The sequence below is a fragment of the Daktulosphaira vitifoliae genome, unplaced genomic scaffold (genome assembly GCF_025091365.1).
Source record: "Daktulosphaira vitifoliae isolate Bord-2020 unplaced genomic scaffold, ASM2509136v1 Scaffold_3, whole genome shotgun sequence".
Taxonomy (NCBI): Eukaryota; Metazoa; Arthropoda; class Insecta; order Hemiptera; family Phylloxeridae; genus Daktulosphaira; species Daktulosphaira vitifoliae.
In genome coordinates, this window is record NW_026099574.1 from 36,433,541 (window position 1) to 36,451,472 (window position 17,932).

At 26.3% G+C, this 17,932-nt stretch overlaps 2 protein-coding genes across 11 annotated transcripts in view; both read left to right on the forward strand.

Moving 5' to 3' along the window:
* The window catches only part of LOC126901958 (uncharacterized), a 25,442-nt gene extending 12,759 nt beyond the window's left edge, over positions 1-12,683 (forward strand). Inside the window, exons 2-12 of one of the 2 annotated variants that reach the window (XM_050678925.1) lie at positions 3,462-3,669; positions 8,025-8,142; positions 8,216-8,317; positions 8,408-8,524; positions 8,583-8,727; positions 9,799-9,912; positions 10,018-10,173; positions 10,243-10,436; positions 10,506-10,595; positions 10,677-10,899; positions 12,214-12,683. In XM_050678925.1, coding sequence (XP_050534882.1) covers positions 3,462-3,669; positions 8,025-8,142; positions 8,216-8,317; positions 8,408-8,524; positions 8,583-8,727; positions 9,799-9,912; positions 10,018-10,173; positions 10,243-10,436; positions 10,506-10,595; positions 10,677-10,899; positions 12,214-12,392 — 1,646 coding nt within the window. In that variant the 3' untranslated portion in view covers positions 12,393-12,683. Of the gene's footprint in view, positions 1-3,461; positions 3,670-8,024; positions 8,143-8,215; positions 8,318-8,407; positions 8,525-8,582; positions 8,728-9,798; positions 9,913-10,017; positions 10,174-10,242; positions 10,437-10,505; positions 10,596-10,673; positions 10,900-12,213 lie in introns of both variants that reach the window. The other variant, XM_050678924.1, reaches the window with a different exon arrangement.
* The window catches only part of LOC126901960 (PDF receptor), a 172,910-nt gene that overhangs the window by 65,669 nt on the left and 89,309 nt on the right, over positions 1-17,932 (forward strand). The window lies entirely within an intron of this gene.

Genomic DNA, 17,932 nt, shown 5'->3' on the forward strand with positions numbered 1-17,932 from the left:
TGGTGTACAATGAAATATTGTACATTAAAATTAACAATGAAAATCCATAGTATATTATCATCTATATATCTGTTAATCGAATTCACCGATGAAATATTGGCCCCAATCATTCTTGTTACACTTTTGACAGCCGCCATATTGTCTGAATTTTACCCGACAAAACAAGTTTGACCGATTGTAATATATTAGACACGATTAAGGAGTACGTTTTTCTTATGAATATTTTTAATTAATTAGAAGTTTGAACGTAAAAACCTGACTCGGAATTTCGCATCTAAACCCTAAAGAGATTTATTAAATCCTGTAATCACAAAAGGTCGGACAGAGTTTTATACTTATAGATTTCCACACAACTCAATATGTTGACCATAATCGTTTTAGATTCTACGGCGTAAGGCACAATTGGTCGAAGTTTTCTTAATCTCTAGGAAGACGGTAAATTATCAAAATCAATGCCACCGTAAAATATTAAACATTGTTTAGCGCTCGTTAACCTTACCTAACAAACTTAACTTTGAAACCCCAACAATGTTCCGTTTCCGACCGAATCGAATTCTAATAAGAACGTACGTGACTATGACTCTAATTTATATGTACATAATATACTCTTCGACAAGCCACGTGTTTCTAACAAACTCTAACTAGACCACGTAGTCACATTAATAATTATCGCGAATTGATTGAAATAAAATTCACAATAAAGCTTTATTAACTTATTCCTTGTAGTCGATTCATTCCAAAGAGGAAATGGACGCTTTATTAAATTTAATTAATTTAATAACGACAATGTCTTTCTCTAACACGTTACCGTTAGACAATATTAGGTATTTTCAATTACAGAAACTAACTCGATTGCCATTAGCATAATAACGAAGTGCTTTGCGAGTTACGGTGCAGTAAAAGAGGTTTTAACATTGTTTATATATNACAGTATAAGAGGTTTTAACATTGTTTATATATATATTATATTGGCAGTAACCAACAGGGTGCTAAAATTTCATTTAGATTTCTTTAAATGATAAATATTATGTAAACATTGTATGTCGAAAACCACGTGTACTATTATGTAATCAAAAACGAATTCATAGAGTTCATTTACACGAGGACAGACGATAAATATTTAAAATAATAGTGGGTGGCATGTATATTTCGTAAATTTTTGTTACAGAAATAATTAATAGCGTGTGTTAATAATGTATACGTGTATAACTTTGCAAGTTACATCGGTTCGAAACTATACCGCAAACCTCATAAACCTCCACTTTGGTCGTCGTTTTGATTGTGTCGACCCAACGCGTTTTAATACGACTTCCATGTCGTCGAAGAAGTTTTTGAAAAAAGTTTTTCTATTCAAAGTTGTGAATGTCAAATAACACAGTAGAAACTCAGGCTGTTGCGTAACAATCTAAGTGCGTGTGTTCCGACGAGGTTTCCTGTGGCAGCGAGAAAACCCAGTGAACTCAAATAATAACAATAATTATTATCTCGTGTCAATCACAGCTGCTCGAGGACAACAGAAACAAACAAAAACTAATAATAAAATGAACGTCCGCAAATGTAAAAACACGTGACATAAAAAGTACTTATGCAATCAGTCTACACGATGCCAATGTAACGGTATACCTTCTCATTGACTCTCACCAACGATGTATGAGCGGATCTCCAAAGTTATGCATTTAACTTATCCCTAAGGGAGTCGTTAGTAATTCTAGACACGAGTCAGTAGCTGACACAAGTACCACCGACCGGTTTAGAGCGCACTTGGTTGTTCACCGCATTGGCACAGCAGAGTTTGAATTTCGATGAAGTTACTCGGCGGCAACTTACAATGAGTAATAAACGCTCTGAGAACAAGCGATAAATAACTTATAAGGTTCCCATCCGCACAGAGATCCGTACGCACAGACGTTTTAGTAAAAGTAAAAAACGAGATTCTTAACATTTTAAAAGATACTTAATAATAGAAATTCTAAAGGTACATTTATTACGATTTTTTCCATTGAGGTAACCTACTTNGAAATTCTAAAGGTACATTATTACGATTTTTTCCATTGAGGTAACCTACTTTTTTTTAAAGAGACAAAGAAGTCTTCTTGTGTCCAGTGCGCATATTTTAAAGCTAGCAACTCCATTTCTCTTTTAATAATAATTATGTTAAGAAAATTATTTTTTAGTTTCAAATATTTCTTAATTTATTAGTCATTTATTAATTTTTTTAATTTATACATTATAACTAATAAGGGTGTCAACTGTATTTTAGCTTCGATGAGCAGCCAAAGAAAGAAAAATTTCCTCGCTATAACAATAATTATCCCTAAATATTTCTAGGCCGCACCTCTCCTGTTGTCTAAGTAAAAAAAATGTTAACAACTTTTGAAGTACTAGTCCATAAATTGTTATCGACCAGTCATTTTCTTAATTACACCATTATCTATATTAAAAACTAGTTAAATATGTATGCTGATATTCAAAAAATAAATTTGAAAAGTTATATGAATGGTAAATATTAACTAATAACTGATAAATCGGAAAAAAAACAAAAACTAATTTTCTTATATTAGCTAGCGTTAAACGAATCATCCTGTATTACATAAAAAAATATATATTTTTAATTAAAGAATGTTTTAATTTACATGGCTGTACTTACTAATAATCATTTAGAATAAAAACTTGGCTTAATTAAACATAAAATAATTACTGACGAACGAAAAAAGTTTTCGCTGAACGTGGCAAATAGTGTGTTTTTTTATCTATAATACTTGTCATTTTGTAAAGACTTTAAAACAAAGGAAATAAGAGAATCTTCGATTAGTTTCCAGTTTAACAGTACAAGTTAAAATTATACTAAAAAGAAAAAAATATTTTTTTATGACTTAACAAATCAATCTATACGTTTTTAGTACGAAAAAAAGAGCCCGCTCATTTATCGCAATACTAGAATTGTTATACAAGTAGAGTCGTTCAAAAGATGTGTGTTCTGTATTGTAAATTAAACTACTATCCTTTATTTAACAATTAATCCACTGCTCGTTAATGACAAATACTCGACGCACTTAAATAACTTTTGAAATGTATAAAACCGCTAAATACAAAGTCACAGATTGTCGATACAAAATATACGAAGGAACTACGTATAAAACTCTTTAAAGCGAAAATCGATTAGGTCATTTGGCACGCAAAGGACATCTTTCAAAAGCGGTAGCCAATTTAATCGTAATGCAATCAACTCGAAAACTTTTATTACAATCGGTGTTACAAACACATATCGTTCTGATTCGTGAAAATCAAGTATTTTATTATATACACTCGGAGGAAACTACCAAATAAAATTACTGAACAAAAAAGAAATTCGGTTCGTTTACACAACTGATTTATAAGACCATGGGCTTAAACGATTTAATTTTTGACCAAAAAGATTTTTAGTGACGCCAATTTAATATTTTTCCATTTATTTTTTTTAGACTGCAATAAAAATTTGGAAGGGTGTAAGGATGAAAGTTGGAAACGTATGTGTAATGTGACCAGCCAGACGGAACACTCACCACATCCGACATGGGATAACGTGTGTGTAGATCAACTCGTATGGATGTTCAACATACACGCATACGGATTTGCTTGTCTGTTCTTTATCTTGTCATTTTACGCCATCTTCTCCATTTTGAACATAAGGTTAGAAAAATACTACCGTTTCATATCAATGTTATGCATTCATTGACAGTTATGAAAATAATTTGTGTTGTACATATTTTATTTCATTATTGTTATTATGATAGGATAACTCACTTATTTAGTAAATTGTGTGTTTAAAATACTTAGAGTTTATTTTATTTTTTTACAAAGAACATTTGAAAGAAATCAAAGAACGACATTTGAGTACATTTTTCTTTGATGTATTAACTTTGCTACATATGCTAAATTAGAAATTATTAGAACAAAATTCCATTACTCAAATAATTTCCTCATAGAAATATTCAATTAGTTACAGTCATTAGGTATCAATTGAAATTATGGTGATTTTTTAAATATATTTATTAAATCCGCTTTTAATGGAACATTGTATTTTTACATGTTTACGAATAGTAACTGCAAATGTTGGCGAGTTATTTCAAAAGCTTTTCATAGCAACCATTTTTTCATAAATAATTATTTATTTATCTATGCTATTTCTACCAGTAATTGATTACGGTGATTAATATTATTATGATTTATTTCGCCCTTCTCATTCATTGCACTAGAAATTTTCAAACTTTATGCAAATCGAACTATTAAAATTTAATGTATTTAATTACTGATATTATTGATAGTGTTGATACTGACGAAAAATGATTTATTGTTTCTTATAATTACTTTAGTAAAGATAATTAATATTCAGTATAATGAACGCATAAATTTGAAGTTTATAACGTAAAAATCAATTTAAATTAAAAATGTTAATATAAAACAATACTAAGTGACACAAAGTAATAAATTTGATTTTTTTTTCTCAANAACACAAAGTAATAAATTTGATTTTCTTTTCTCAACATGACTAGTAATTATAATTTTTAATTGATTAACTTATAACACAAGACTATGATGACAAAAGATATGGCGTATGACTTAATAATAATATTTTTTATACATTTTTAATCATCAATGCATAGTTTGAAGTTATACATATTATCATGTGATTTCAATGAAAATTACTATTTATTTGCTACACAATTATAAGTTATACTAAGTATACTAATTAAGCACTCAATGTGTGTACATTAGGGTGGAACAAAAAAAGTCAGTCATAAAAATTTAATGACAACGCTTTTAACTTTATTATATACATTAAAATGGGTATTTTGTGAAAAATGAGATTTAAAAAAAAATTTTTTGTTCGCTTGACGTATTTTTAGTATTTTGTCTAAAACTATCGCAAAACACCAACTCTGTTATTCAATGATTTATCAAATATTATTTGACTTTTTTAGATTCAATCTAATGTACTCATTAATGTATACTACATTTATACTTGGATGAGAGGAATAGTAGAGTCGGGAAATATATAGTTATAAAAATAGCAGCACCCACTCTTCAGTAATTACTTTAAATTGTTAGCAACTTCGGAAATACTGGTCCAAAAGTTGTTATCGACCAGTCATTTGCTTAATTAGATAATTATCTATGAAATAAGCTAATTAATTATGTGTGTTACCATTTGAAAATTAAAGTTGACACTCTTATAAAATATAAGGGATTATCATAAAGAAACTTAGATTCAAAAATTAAGAGAAACAGTAAACTAAAAGTAAACATTCAAAAAATGATTTATATTATTTTTATTTTTCGATTAATTAAGTGGTTTATCATAAGTAAAACACACTGTATATAATTAGCTAATAAATGTAATTAGCTCTGTTAATGTAATCAATAAATTAGAATTTAACTCGTGGAAGAGCCACGATTACAATAGTCTAATAAAAATGTAAATAATGTACTTTGATTTTTACAAATTATAATTTTGGCTGCTTAAATCCAATCATTCATACTGATGCTTATACTAGAGTCATTAAATCAAATAGTATGCTATTGTAAAATTCACGGCCATAACAAAACCTACTCTTACTATTTGCCAAGTTCATTTTGGTCCCAAAAAATCAATGACGCAGTATCACATCTTAATTATTAGGATTAGACGACGTTCTAAAACAATTTATTTTCTTAAATCTTGGCAATCATTGACAATGGATTAACGCGATATTGATAAAGATTGATGTTATTCTTGGTAAAGAATAATACTCTTCAATTGTATTCAGTTTGATTTTGAAAAACTGTAAACTTTCACTGATATTTATGTTTATTGTTAATAATTATAAAAATCGGATTTTAGAACAAAGTTTTATAACACTTTAAATTTTATTAATACAGAAAGAATTGTCATCAACAGACATCTATTTGCTGTTATACGCGTTTTTTATTGGATCTGATGAAGTCCTTTTATATTAGAGGTCTAATTGCAGTTTAATTTATTGAAATAGCTGTTTATGTCATTCTAACCCTTTTAATATACTAAAACTTAACATAAACTAAAATGAAATATTACATAAAATTAAAAATATGATTTGACCTTATTTTTTATAAATTTTATTATTGCCATAAACATATTCTACAGCATAACTAATACATTTCTGTTAATTATTTATAAAGTTTATAATTATATTTTCTCCAAATTCAAAACAACAAATTAAATAAATTTAATATATGTTTTAATTATTATTTTTTTTTTTTTATCGAATTAAAGTTTCAGAAAATTTTGTAATTTAAATAATACTAATTTATTATTTTATGTAATTATACCAGATTCATTTTTCAAAAACCTTTTTGCTAAATATTTCGAAAATCATTATCTAATGATTAAAAAAAATTATATTTCAACTTCAAATGTCTTGTTAGTTGTAACTTAAAGCTTAAAGTTAAAATTAATTTTTACTTGGAAATATACAGTAGATTAATGACTGTGGACAAAATATTTAGTCGGTTAAGTGGAAACTTCATTTTTTATATCTCAGCTTTAGGTTGTTTTGAAATGGTAAATGCTTAATAATAGTGCTTCTTGCTAGTTTAAAATATCTCTGCGTAGCCTGTGGTAGACTATTTTTAATAGTTTATTCTTTAATCTGATTTCTTATTTTGTTATTCAAGAAACAGTGTACATTTATCTTTTTCTGTAATATATTGTTGATGAAAACTTGTTTTTTTTCACGCTTGCGAAGGTAAGAAAAGTTAAAAAAAGTTGTGGATGTTAAATATTTGCAAAAATTTCATCCTATCATAACGTCTATGTATTTTATTGAAATTTAAATTTTTATCAGAAATAATGCCAAAATATTCTTCATAACAGTTTATGATTAATACGAGATTCAGATAGATCCATAGTACGTTCAACAAAAATTAAACTATTGACATAAAACAAACAACTTCACGGAACAAAATTAATGACATATCGAATAAATTAGTTTTTCTGGAATTTAATCAAACAATAAAGTATTACCATTAAGATTATTATTGTTTTTTTAATATTTGTAATTAGCCGCAAATCATTTTATTTTACGGAAATGTATGATTTTTTAAGATGAGATTGTTTCAACCGTTAATATTGAGTATTAACATACAAAAATTTTAATTTAAAAAACTATGTTCAAACTACACATAATATGTGTGTATTTAATTATCATTTTTTTGCCAGATAAAAAATATTTCTAAATTAAACATTTCACTACTAGGGATCTTGGAAATCCTTTAATACCTCAGTGAAAAAAATGATCAATATTGGTTGGGCTTTGTTATTTTCGTCAAAAGCAGTACTTATAACTCAGTTTCGTTGAAAAAAATAATACCCAACAATTCAAATTCTCGAGGGATTTTAGACATCTATAGAAGTCTCATCTTTCACATGAACATTTCTTGAAGAAAATTATTTCATTTTTTCGCTGCTATAAATAATTTTCCTCCTAATAAAGCCCATAATGAAATTTTTAGTTGATTTATGAAACTCTTCATACTTCATTTATATAACAAATGCATGATAAAAAATACCCATGTTTTACTAAGATGATTAAATATAGCTAATAAGTACTTTTTATTTACCTATTTAGTTCAATACGTCAAAATTTTCTTTATTTGTACATTTGCGTTTTTTTACAACTTTATAAATAAAATATTCTATAATAATAAGTTAGGTATTTAAGATGATTATTAAAAAAAAAATTAAGTTTAACTTAATAAAGTTAAACCGAATATAATACTTAAGGTTCAATATAATACTGTTACTTACTCATCTTTTTATACAATTTCAGTACTTAATAAGCCTAAATTTTATTTTAACTTGAATACATATTCAACTATACGTTAATTGACACTTGACATTTACTTATCTCATATTAGCCATCCAAATTTATCACTAATAATTATCTTTTACTACTATATTCTTAACATTATAATTATCAGCGTAAAATATAATTTGCAGTATTATCTTTTATACTTTTGTGTTAAAGGGCACAAACAAAAAACAAAAAGGAGAAACCTTTTATGGCAGCGATTAATGCGTTATTACTGGTCACTGGTGTCAGCAGAGCATTTGTTTTGTTCATCGACCCATACAATACCAGACGAGTGAGTGTAAATGATATAAATTATTAGCTTATAAGAACAACACCATTAAAATTTATTGTTTGTTTACCCACAGAACATATCGTCAGTAGTCACGCACTTGACATGGGACTTGGGTTTATGTAGTTTAGTAGCAGCTCTGTCTTTGTTGCAACTCTCCTACATTCAACTTACTCAGGTGGGTACTTGTATTGTCAATAAATCGATTTTACTCCATTTTGTGTTCAATAAAATAAATAATAAGAGTAATTTATTTTCATACATACAGCTGCAAGCCGGCCCATCAAACATGAGAAGCAAATCGGTTGTTGTCACTGCCTCTATATTATTGGTTGGTTTACTGGTACCAGCAGTCATCACCGCCGCCCTAGACTACAAACTATGGGTAATTTTTAAATACACAACATTGTAAAATTTTCTAAAAAATTACTTTACTCATACAGGTATTAGGAAATGCAGTTCGTATTCTAGTACACATCTGGGGGATTTGGCTGTGTTGTTTCTTCCTGTATTTAGGTGTCAAAGTGATGACACTTGTTAAACGTATGCCAAAATCAATATTGCAAAATTTCGACGCCAGACATAAAGGTTAGTTTAATACTTTTAGGTTTTTAGTTGAAACACTAAGTCGACTGTTGACTGATCCCATGCACTTACTGTATGTTACAGATAGCACCGCTAGGTTATAGATACAATTTATTTTAAAAGTTTTACCGTTTCTCCAATTACTTCACTAAAGGCACTAAATCTGACGATTTCATCCTTAACAAAGGATTAAAATGTGGTAATACTTACTCTCCTTGTTTCCTTTTGAATTTCGTGAGTACATTTAATGGTTTTGAAACGAATTCGTATCCGACTAACCCTCTGCGTTGTATTCAAGAACGCTTTTAAATGACTAATAAATACTTTGTCCAACAAAGTAGTCTATTGTTAGTATTAATCACAATATATATATATACATCATATTACACTATCATTGCATAGTTCCGTCTTCTAGTTAGGAATAATGATTTTAGCGATTTGTTTTAATTATTCGCAAATAACACATTAATGTAATAATTGCAAGTTAAAAAAAAAATTTTGTACGATAGTTGATAAACCTGCATTCTAGATCTTAAAAAGAAGTCATTGGAGAGATAAATTTATTTAAGCGCGTCAACCGTTCGAATCCAATTATGGCATAAATTATAAAAATAAGTGAGATGACCAAACCCATTAAATGTTCGAAATTAACCCCTCGTCGTAAAACGTCAAAGGCAATTTCAAGTAGGAAGCCTAAAAGATGAAAGATATTATTCGAGTCACGGTTGAGTCGTCGTTAAGATAAGTTTAAATATCACGATTGTCGTTCACGCGGAATCGGTTGGGTGGTCTTCACTAAAGCGTTACCTAAGGTTATCATGAAAGTCGATTAAATAGAACAGAATCTTGTCGTCATTTATTTTTTATCATTATCCATTTGCCACGTAAACCGATTTCGGGTTCACTTTTCGTTTATTCTCGGTATTATGTTAACGAGAAAAATATAAATTTCCATTTGCAAATAAATATCGTTTATTACTTTATTTTTTTTTTTATTATTAAACGTATGAAATAATACGAAATTACCATACACTATTCTGGCATCGAAAAAATATAAAAAATCGATTTTTTTAGGTATAATGCAATTGGGTATATTGGCGCCGTACAATAACCTCGCCACGTCAATGGCCGCTGCTTTAGTACCTGCTTTGTTAGTTCCACATCAAAAAGATTCCAAAGATAAACCGAGTAAGTTGAAATTACTAGTCACTAAACCTGCTTGTCTATTCAATAAATCATAGCTTCAAGTGGCATTGTTCTTAAATTAAAAACAATGAAACTATTTGATTATAGCGGTAAAAATAACGGCGCCATCAGAAGTTGCAAATAGTTTTAACAGAATGAACAGAAGAGCTAGTAGTTTTGTGCAAAGGCAAAAAAGATCTGGTTCCTTATTAAGTCCGACCACGCCGTCGAGACGAGCAAGCGAGGTCACGAGCATCATACAAAGTAAGTGATCATCAGTGGACGCACCGTTGATCATTTAAGTATGTTTCAATGATTTTCTCTGATTCGTAGAACGATTGAGCTGCGTTGAGGGGAGCAAACAGTTTTTGGCATTGAGTCCCGGCAACAGTGCCGCAGATGAACCAGAAGAAAATTCGTGGCGCAAGAGTTTTGCTAAATCGATTTCATGGCAATTCCCGAAAACGGGAGAATCCGATAAGGAAACGTCGCCCACAGCATCGTCGTCGCTGCTTACTCCTTTACAAGTAAATCTTCATAAATTATTCACGATTGGTTTATTGGCAATAAAATCGTTTTGCTTTATTTTTTTGTAGCCGCAGAGAAGCTTTAGGATTAAATCGAGTGGGGCCATCGATCAGGAAACTAGACCCACTACAAGACACTCTAGCAGTTTCTCAGACTTGGTGAGCTATACTGCTTGAAAACCTCATAAATAACGTAACAAAATAATTTGAATACATTTTTTTTTTTTTTTTCATAAGAAGAGTTCAGAGATGACACTGAGTACGATTTTGAATCATATTGCGTTTGTTAACCGAGGTAGTAGTCAGGCTGGTGATGCCAAAACGGATAATGCTAGGAGACGTGCTTCAAAGGTGACTGTAACCAAGTCCGAAGTCGTTATGGTAATAAGGGTCGTTCACGTGTGCGCTGCACTTGCCATGTTGTTATGTATTTTTAATTTTGCAACTGAAATTAATTTGATCGGTAAGTGATTTTTCATCAAAAAGTTTAACGTTTTACACCCAGTTCTGTTTAATTTCTATAGTTTGGTATGAACAATTACTATTTATTTTTGCAAAGTATGTCGACTAATTTTCATGCCAAAATGTAGTTTTGTAGTAAATGCCATTTAGTAGTTTTATAATAGCCAAAAATACTCTAGCACCACAAAGTAGAGTAAATATAAACAAATGTTTTATATAGCGGAATTTAACGATTTAATAAGTTAATCAGTTACCACATAAGGATGTTACTCAGAAATTATAGCGGAAACATACATCACGNCTCATTATTCAGAAATTATAGCGGAAACATATATCACGTTCCAAAAATATTCTAATAATGTTTGACGATACACGATACATACAATTTGTAAGCAATTTTTGATCATTATTTGATTATGTATTCATATATGTAAATTTTATACCAAACAATGTTTTACTTTAAAATTAATTAATTATGGTATTGATCGTAAAAATGTATAGTACAAAGAAAATAAAAAATAAAGTAAGATCTCGATCATCGAAACTTAATTCAATAGTGAATTCAGATAATAAAAAAAAAAACAAATTCTACTATAAAATTTATAAGTAGGAAAAATTATTTAAAGTAAAATCTATACCGCATGATTAAAAAATTTTTATTCGATTACAAATTAATATAACTCAAAAACCATTAAAAGTTATCCTTGTATCACAGGCAAATTACAGGGACTATCGATTAAAATATTTTTTTAAGTAGGCAATGATAGCCCAAAAAGGAGTTACACGCTCTCTACGCGCTTTATTGCTGTTGAATATAACATTAACTCCAAAAGTAGAATTTAAAATTTGATTTGTTTTACAATATTATTACTTATTAAATAATGTTTGACACTTACACTTTATTCTTATTTTTCATAAACTTAACCTATCCGCTTTACTCTATTTTAAGTCAATTGGTCAAGATAAAGATTATACACCCCAATTTGTTTGTAGCAAAGTGGTAGTCTCACAATACAAGGCTTTAATTGTTAATCATTTTATTAAGTATGAGTCGATTGTAATTGTTTGACTTGATTTTTTATTAACTTGCACTATATGATTTGAGTAATTTAGGTAACGATTTCAGTATACTTTATGAATAAAATTATAAGCACATGCTTACTTTAAGATAAAATTAAATTACTAAAAGTTTTTGTTTCTATTCATTCACTCTAATTTTTTTAAAATTTTTCTTTAAGAGTCCAAACCTTAATCTGTTCACTCCAACTGAATAGTAAAAAAAAAATGTTAATAATATAAATTGTGTTTTTTTAAGGTGTTTACTCTCATAAAAGGCCATGGTGTTGGGTTATATTACAGACTATGATCAGGTCATTGGAGTTATCATTAGCTTGCATGTTGGCAAATCTTACCAAACAACCGGTAAATGTTGTTCATCACACCCAATATACACATCCACTTCGAGCAAAACTACGTGGATCGTTTTTTATTTGAAACTGGAGAAAAGCAATATCTATTCATAAGACCGTAAAGGTCATCTGGGTTTTCAATTGTTAAATTAGAAAAAATGCCAAACAACAATCATTAAGTTAATATAAGTCTGACGAATGCAGAAATGGACATGGGACCATTAACCAAAATTATATTTCACCAGGTTTCATACGTCGCAAAAAATAATATAAGATTATTAATTTTTTTTTTGCATTTACTTTAGTTTCTTTAGTGACGTTCAATTGAGAAGAATTTGTTTAATTTTAAATCCTCTCTTGATGCATTAATTAACATTTCGNTTTGTTTAATTTTCAATCCTCTCTTGGTGCATTAATTAACATTTCGTTATAGAATAAAGATTTATAGTGTGATCATTATAAAAATTTAACACACCACATATTCTAACTCATATTATATCATTTTACTATTATAAAATAGTAAAAATAATGAATTAATTATGAATAAATGGGTTTGAGCAGAAAGGACAAGTTACCACAAAAAGTACCAATTATCAAATTTATTTATAAATATTAGACAGTAAGTGAAAGAACGGGCAATAATAAATATAATATAATATAGCTTTGTATATAAAAATTGTATTTTATTTCTAAGATTACTATTATATTCAGTGACGTATTTTAATGCTAACATTTAAGATTGAAGCCAAAAAAAGTACTATTTACCAATATTTTTAAATATATCAATTTTTTACTTGAAAAAACAAATGAAATTTTTTTTATAAATCGTAATATTTCTTTAAATGACTATAAAGTGACTTTAAGTGACTATAAAATTGTTTGATTATAAAAATTAGTGCTATTGAATTCTTTTATTTGTTGTACAAGTTCATTATAAGTAGTAGTCATCTCAAGACATAAGTTTAGATACGTACCATTGGCTTTTATATAGTCTACAGATCCTAAATATGGCACTGATAATAACTATTAATATTAAGACTATTAAGGATAATAACTTCTTATTTTTCTCACTTTACTTAAGTACATATCCTACGTAGCATAAATAGAAGGTTAAAACAATAATTACTTTTAAACAAATTGTCAATTATATTTTGTAGTTGTTTGTATATAATCTTATCTTAGAGTAACGAGCATTGAATAAAACATATGAATATATTAGACTCCAATTGTTCTAGATGATAAAATTCTATGTAAACAAAAATAATTAATGGTATTTTCATTTAATACCACTATTTTTCTACTTCTATGTAGCAAATATGTCAGGCTAGACCTATTTAGTCAGTAATGTTAGTAAAATTTCCAAATCTTTAATATAATACATAAATCAAACTCAAATCAAATATTAATCTTAAATATGTAAGGATATTTATAATCTCTCTATTATATATACCTTAGATTGAAAGAGTGTACCAATCAATATTAGGCTTTCACATTTATTTTCTAACATAAACCATTACTATTATATTTTTTGTGTATTCATTTATATGAAAACAGTGTACTTATAGTGATAATTGAACTTAGTTTTATTTAATGTACAAATGTATTTTTTTTAAAGCATATGTATAAAAAATTGTATTCTGTTATCCTAAAAAGTAAGGAATTGGTAAATAGACTCTTTTAATTCTAGACCATTTATACATAATTATTAAGATGTACGATAATAGTTAATCAAGTTACATGCGTGTAAAAATACAGAGTAGTTCTTGTATAAGTAAACTTTGATATTTGCGATAAATTCCAAACTGCAATAACTACTATTTGCAATTTATCACTGAAGTTAATTTTTATAAATAAATATGTGGAAAATTCTGATATTTATTTTTCTATAACAAAGTTTATAAATACAATAGTTACTTACCGTATTCTTTAAAAATACAAATGCCGTATTGATTTTGTAAATTTCATAAAAACACTTAATTTCCAAAACAAGAATACCGATAAATAATTGTGTCTAAAGGCAAATTTTTAATAAGACAAAATTTGAGGGGCCCTTACACATTTTAATAAGCACCTTACATAATGATATTAAAATTTTGATTTTCATGGCTTTTATAATCATTTAACTTTTTTTCTATTGAAACTATGTTGTAATACTGTAATTTTAAATATAAGTTTTAAAGTAATATTTACTGTCCGTCATTCTTAATTACTGAGTAAACCGTGGTAATGTTAGAAAATTTCATTTTAAAAAATGCCCCTTGAAATATTATCCTTTAACATTACACTCACTTATATCATACCACTCATTTAATTAAAAACTATCATAATAAAGCAAACATATATAAATTAGATTCTTTCATACACTAAAGTATGTTATTGTCATGTGTTGTAATAAATAAGAAAAATTAGATAGGTTAAATAGTAATATTATATAATACATAAATATATGTACATTAATAATATAGAAAAATATTAGTATATTTTGTCGTTTAAAATAAAATGTTTCAACTATTATAAAATGACCATTGTATTTGTCAATAAAACAGCAATATTTTATTTAGATAGTACTTATCCGTGTTGTAAATTATTTATGTATTAAAAATTACTGTGGCCTCATAAAATTTGATTAAATCTTACCTGTAAGTAGTACAGTGCACGACTAAAATAGGTGTAATTTGAACAAGATATTTAGGTGATCCAACTTCATTTTTCCATCCCCAAGAAATATTTCTATATAAATACATATTCATAATAATTTGGAAGCTATAACAGAATTAGGGAGGACTAAGCCCCCTCTGAATCCCAGAGACCCCAGAATAGTCTATTTTCCTCGAGTACGGGGATTAAATCTAACAAAATCCTAGGACCAGAAATTCTTTTTATCAAAACAGAGTACTTAAGTATTTAAGCTATATTGTAAAATAATATTTCGTCATTTCAGAATAAAAAGGTATCGACATTTTTTTTAAAAATTTAATATGCATTATTTATAATAAAGTCATTACAATTATTGTATATCGTTATAATTTAAATACAAAATTAAAAGTTCTATACACTGTGTGATAATTTCATTTACAAAAACTGTCTACTAAAAAATCATTATTTCATGTTAGAACCTTATCACTTTAAGGTGATGATATCTCCTATCTAAATATTCTTGTAACTCTTTATCTGGAAGACGACCCATCTATTGTATAAAGGAAATAATTCTAAACAGCACAATTTTATGTTAGATTTAAAGCTTTTATGAATAAACACAAAAAATATACCACTATATATAAATTATGAAAAAGATGTGATTAACTTTTGCTTAATTTTTTTTTAAATCATCAAGAATTATCAAGAAATCAAAATTACGAGTTATAGTTTTACGACGTGCGTGCAAAATTCGGTGGAGTGTGTTTAATGTGCAAACTTTTAACAATTTCGATGATTTGAAAACAAAAGCGTCGAGTAATTTAAAAAATAGGATATGAAAAACTGACAAAATACACATAATGTCACATTGTGCGCCCCTAGAAAAATATTGTAAAACTTTTTATATTATTATTAAATGTTTCATTTTTAAAGGTTTAATTCTTAAATGTGAAATAAACGTTAAAATCTTAAAATATTATTGATTAAATATTTATTTATTAATAATTATTAATGTTTAATTTAAAACGTTTAAATTTTAAAAATTTAATAAATGTTTATTTCTTAAAGTTTAATTTTTAAATGTTTAATTTTAAACGTTTATTTATAAATGTTTACTAATGTTTAATTTTTAAGGGTTTCAATTTTATATTACTATTAAATGTTTAAATTTTAATTGTTTAATTATAAAATGCTTAATAAACGTTTAAAATTTAATTGTTTAAATCTTAAATATTTAATTTTTTAAATGTTTATAAAAGTTTTATGTTTAAATATTTAATGAACAGCCTTTATCAAGAAAAAGAAAATTTTGGTTTCGAAAAAAAATTAGCGGAGCAATAAAGAAGACATTTTTAAAAACGTTTGTATGGAGTGTTGCTTTTTACGGCTGCGAGACATGGATTATTAATGAAAAGGAAAAAAATCCCTTATAAGTTAAAAAAAAAATTGAATAAACGTTTAAGTTTTAAGTGTTTCACTTTTAAACGTTTAAATTTGAAATTATTATTAAATGTTTAATTTTCAATGTTTTATAAACGTTTAAATTTTAAATGTTTAAAAAACAATTATTTATTAAATGTTTCATAATGTTTAATCTTTAAATATTTAAATTCTAAATATATCATTTTTATACATATATTTTTTTAATGTTTAATAAATGTTTGAATTTTAAATTATTATTAAATATTTAATATTAAAACCTTGAATGAACGTTTAATTTTAAACGTTTTATAAATTTAAAAATCTTAAAAGTTAATTTTTTAAACGTTTTATAAATGTTTAAATTTTAAAGGTTCAATTTTTAAATGTTTAGTAGACGTTTAAATTTTTTATGTTTAATTTTTAAATGTTTTATAAACATTAAATTTCTAAATGTTTAATAAATGATAATTCATTTAAATGTTTATTAAACATTTAATGAACGTTTGAGTTTAAAATGTTTAAAAAACGTTTATTTATTAATTGTTTATAAAATGTTTAAATCTTAAAGTTTAATTTTTAAATTTTTATTTTAAAATGTATAATGAATATTTAATTTTTTTATTAACGTTTAATAAATGTTTAAATTTTATACTATTATTAAATGTTTCATATTTAAACGTTTAATTTTTAAATATTTTATTTTAAAACGTCTAATAAACGTTTAAATTTTAAATGTTTAAAAAACGTTCAAATATTAAATGTATATTAATTGTTTATTTTAAAAAGTTTAATAAACGTTTAAATCTTAAAAGATTATTTATTAAATATTTATTTATAAATAATTATTAATATTTAATTTTAAAACGTTTAAATTTTAAAAATTTAATAAATGTTTATTTCTTAAAGTTTAATTTTTAAATGTTTATGTTTAAATATTTAATAAACGTTTAATTTATAAATGATTAATAAATGTAAAAATCTTAAAGGTTAAATTTTTAAACGTTTTATAAATGTTAAAATTTTAAAGGTTCAATTTTTAAATGTATAATTTTAAATATTTAATTTTTAATGTTTATTATACGTTTAACTATAAATGTTTAATAAACGTTTGTAATTTAACATTTGATAAACGTTTATTAAACAATTAAAATTAAACATAAAAAATTACATCAATTAAAGTCGACAATAAATACTTTAAGAACATTAAAAATGAATGATTTTAATTGTTTATATGGAATATATGAGCTAAGTAAATTTTTCATTGATAAAGTAGAATTATTTTTAATTTTTGAGGGTAATATCTGTTTGAACAAAATGCCCGGTGGTATTTACGCGGGTTCGTAGTTTTATTTTGTCTTTAGCTATGTTGAGGATAAGGAATGATGTGAGTGGACTGTATGTTTTAATGTAGAATGAATTTTATAATATATATATATATACACTTTCAAAAGTTAAGTTGTAAAAATTAATTTTTTTGTGAAAAAGTTGTTATTTTGAATTCTCTCCTGTGGTCAGGTAAAGAGTCAAATTTATAAAAAGAAATATACAAATTGATAGGTAAATACC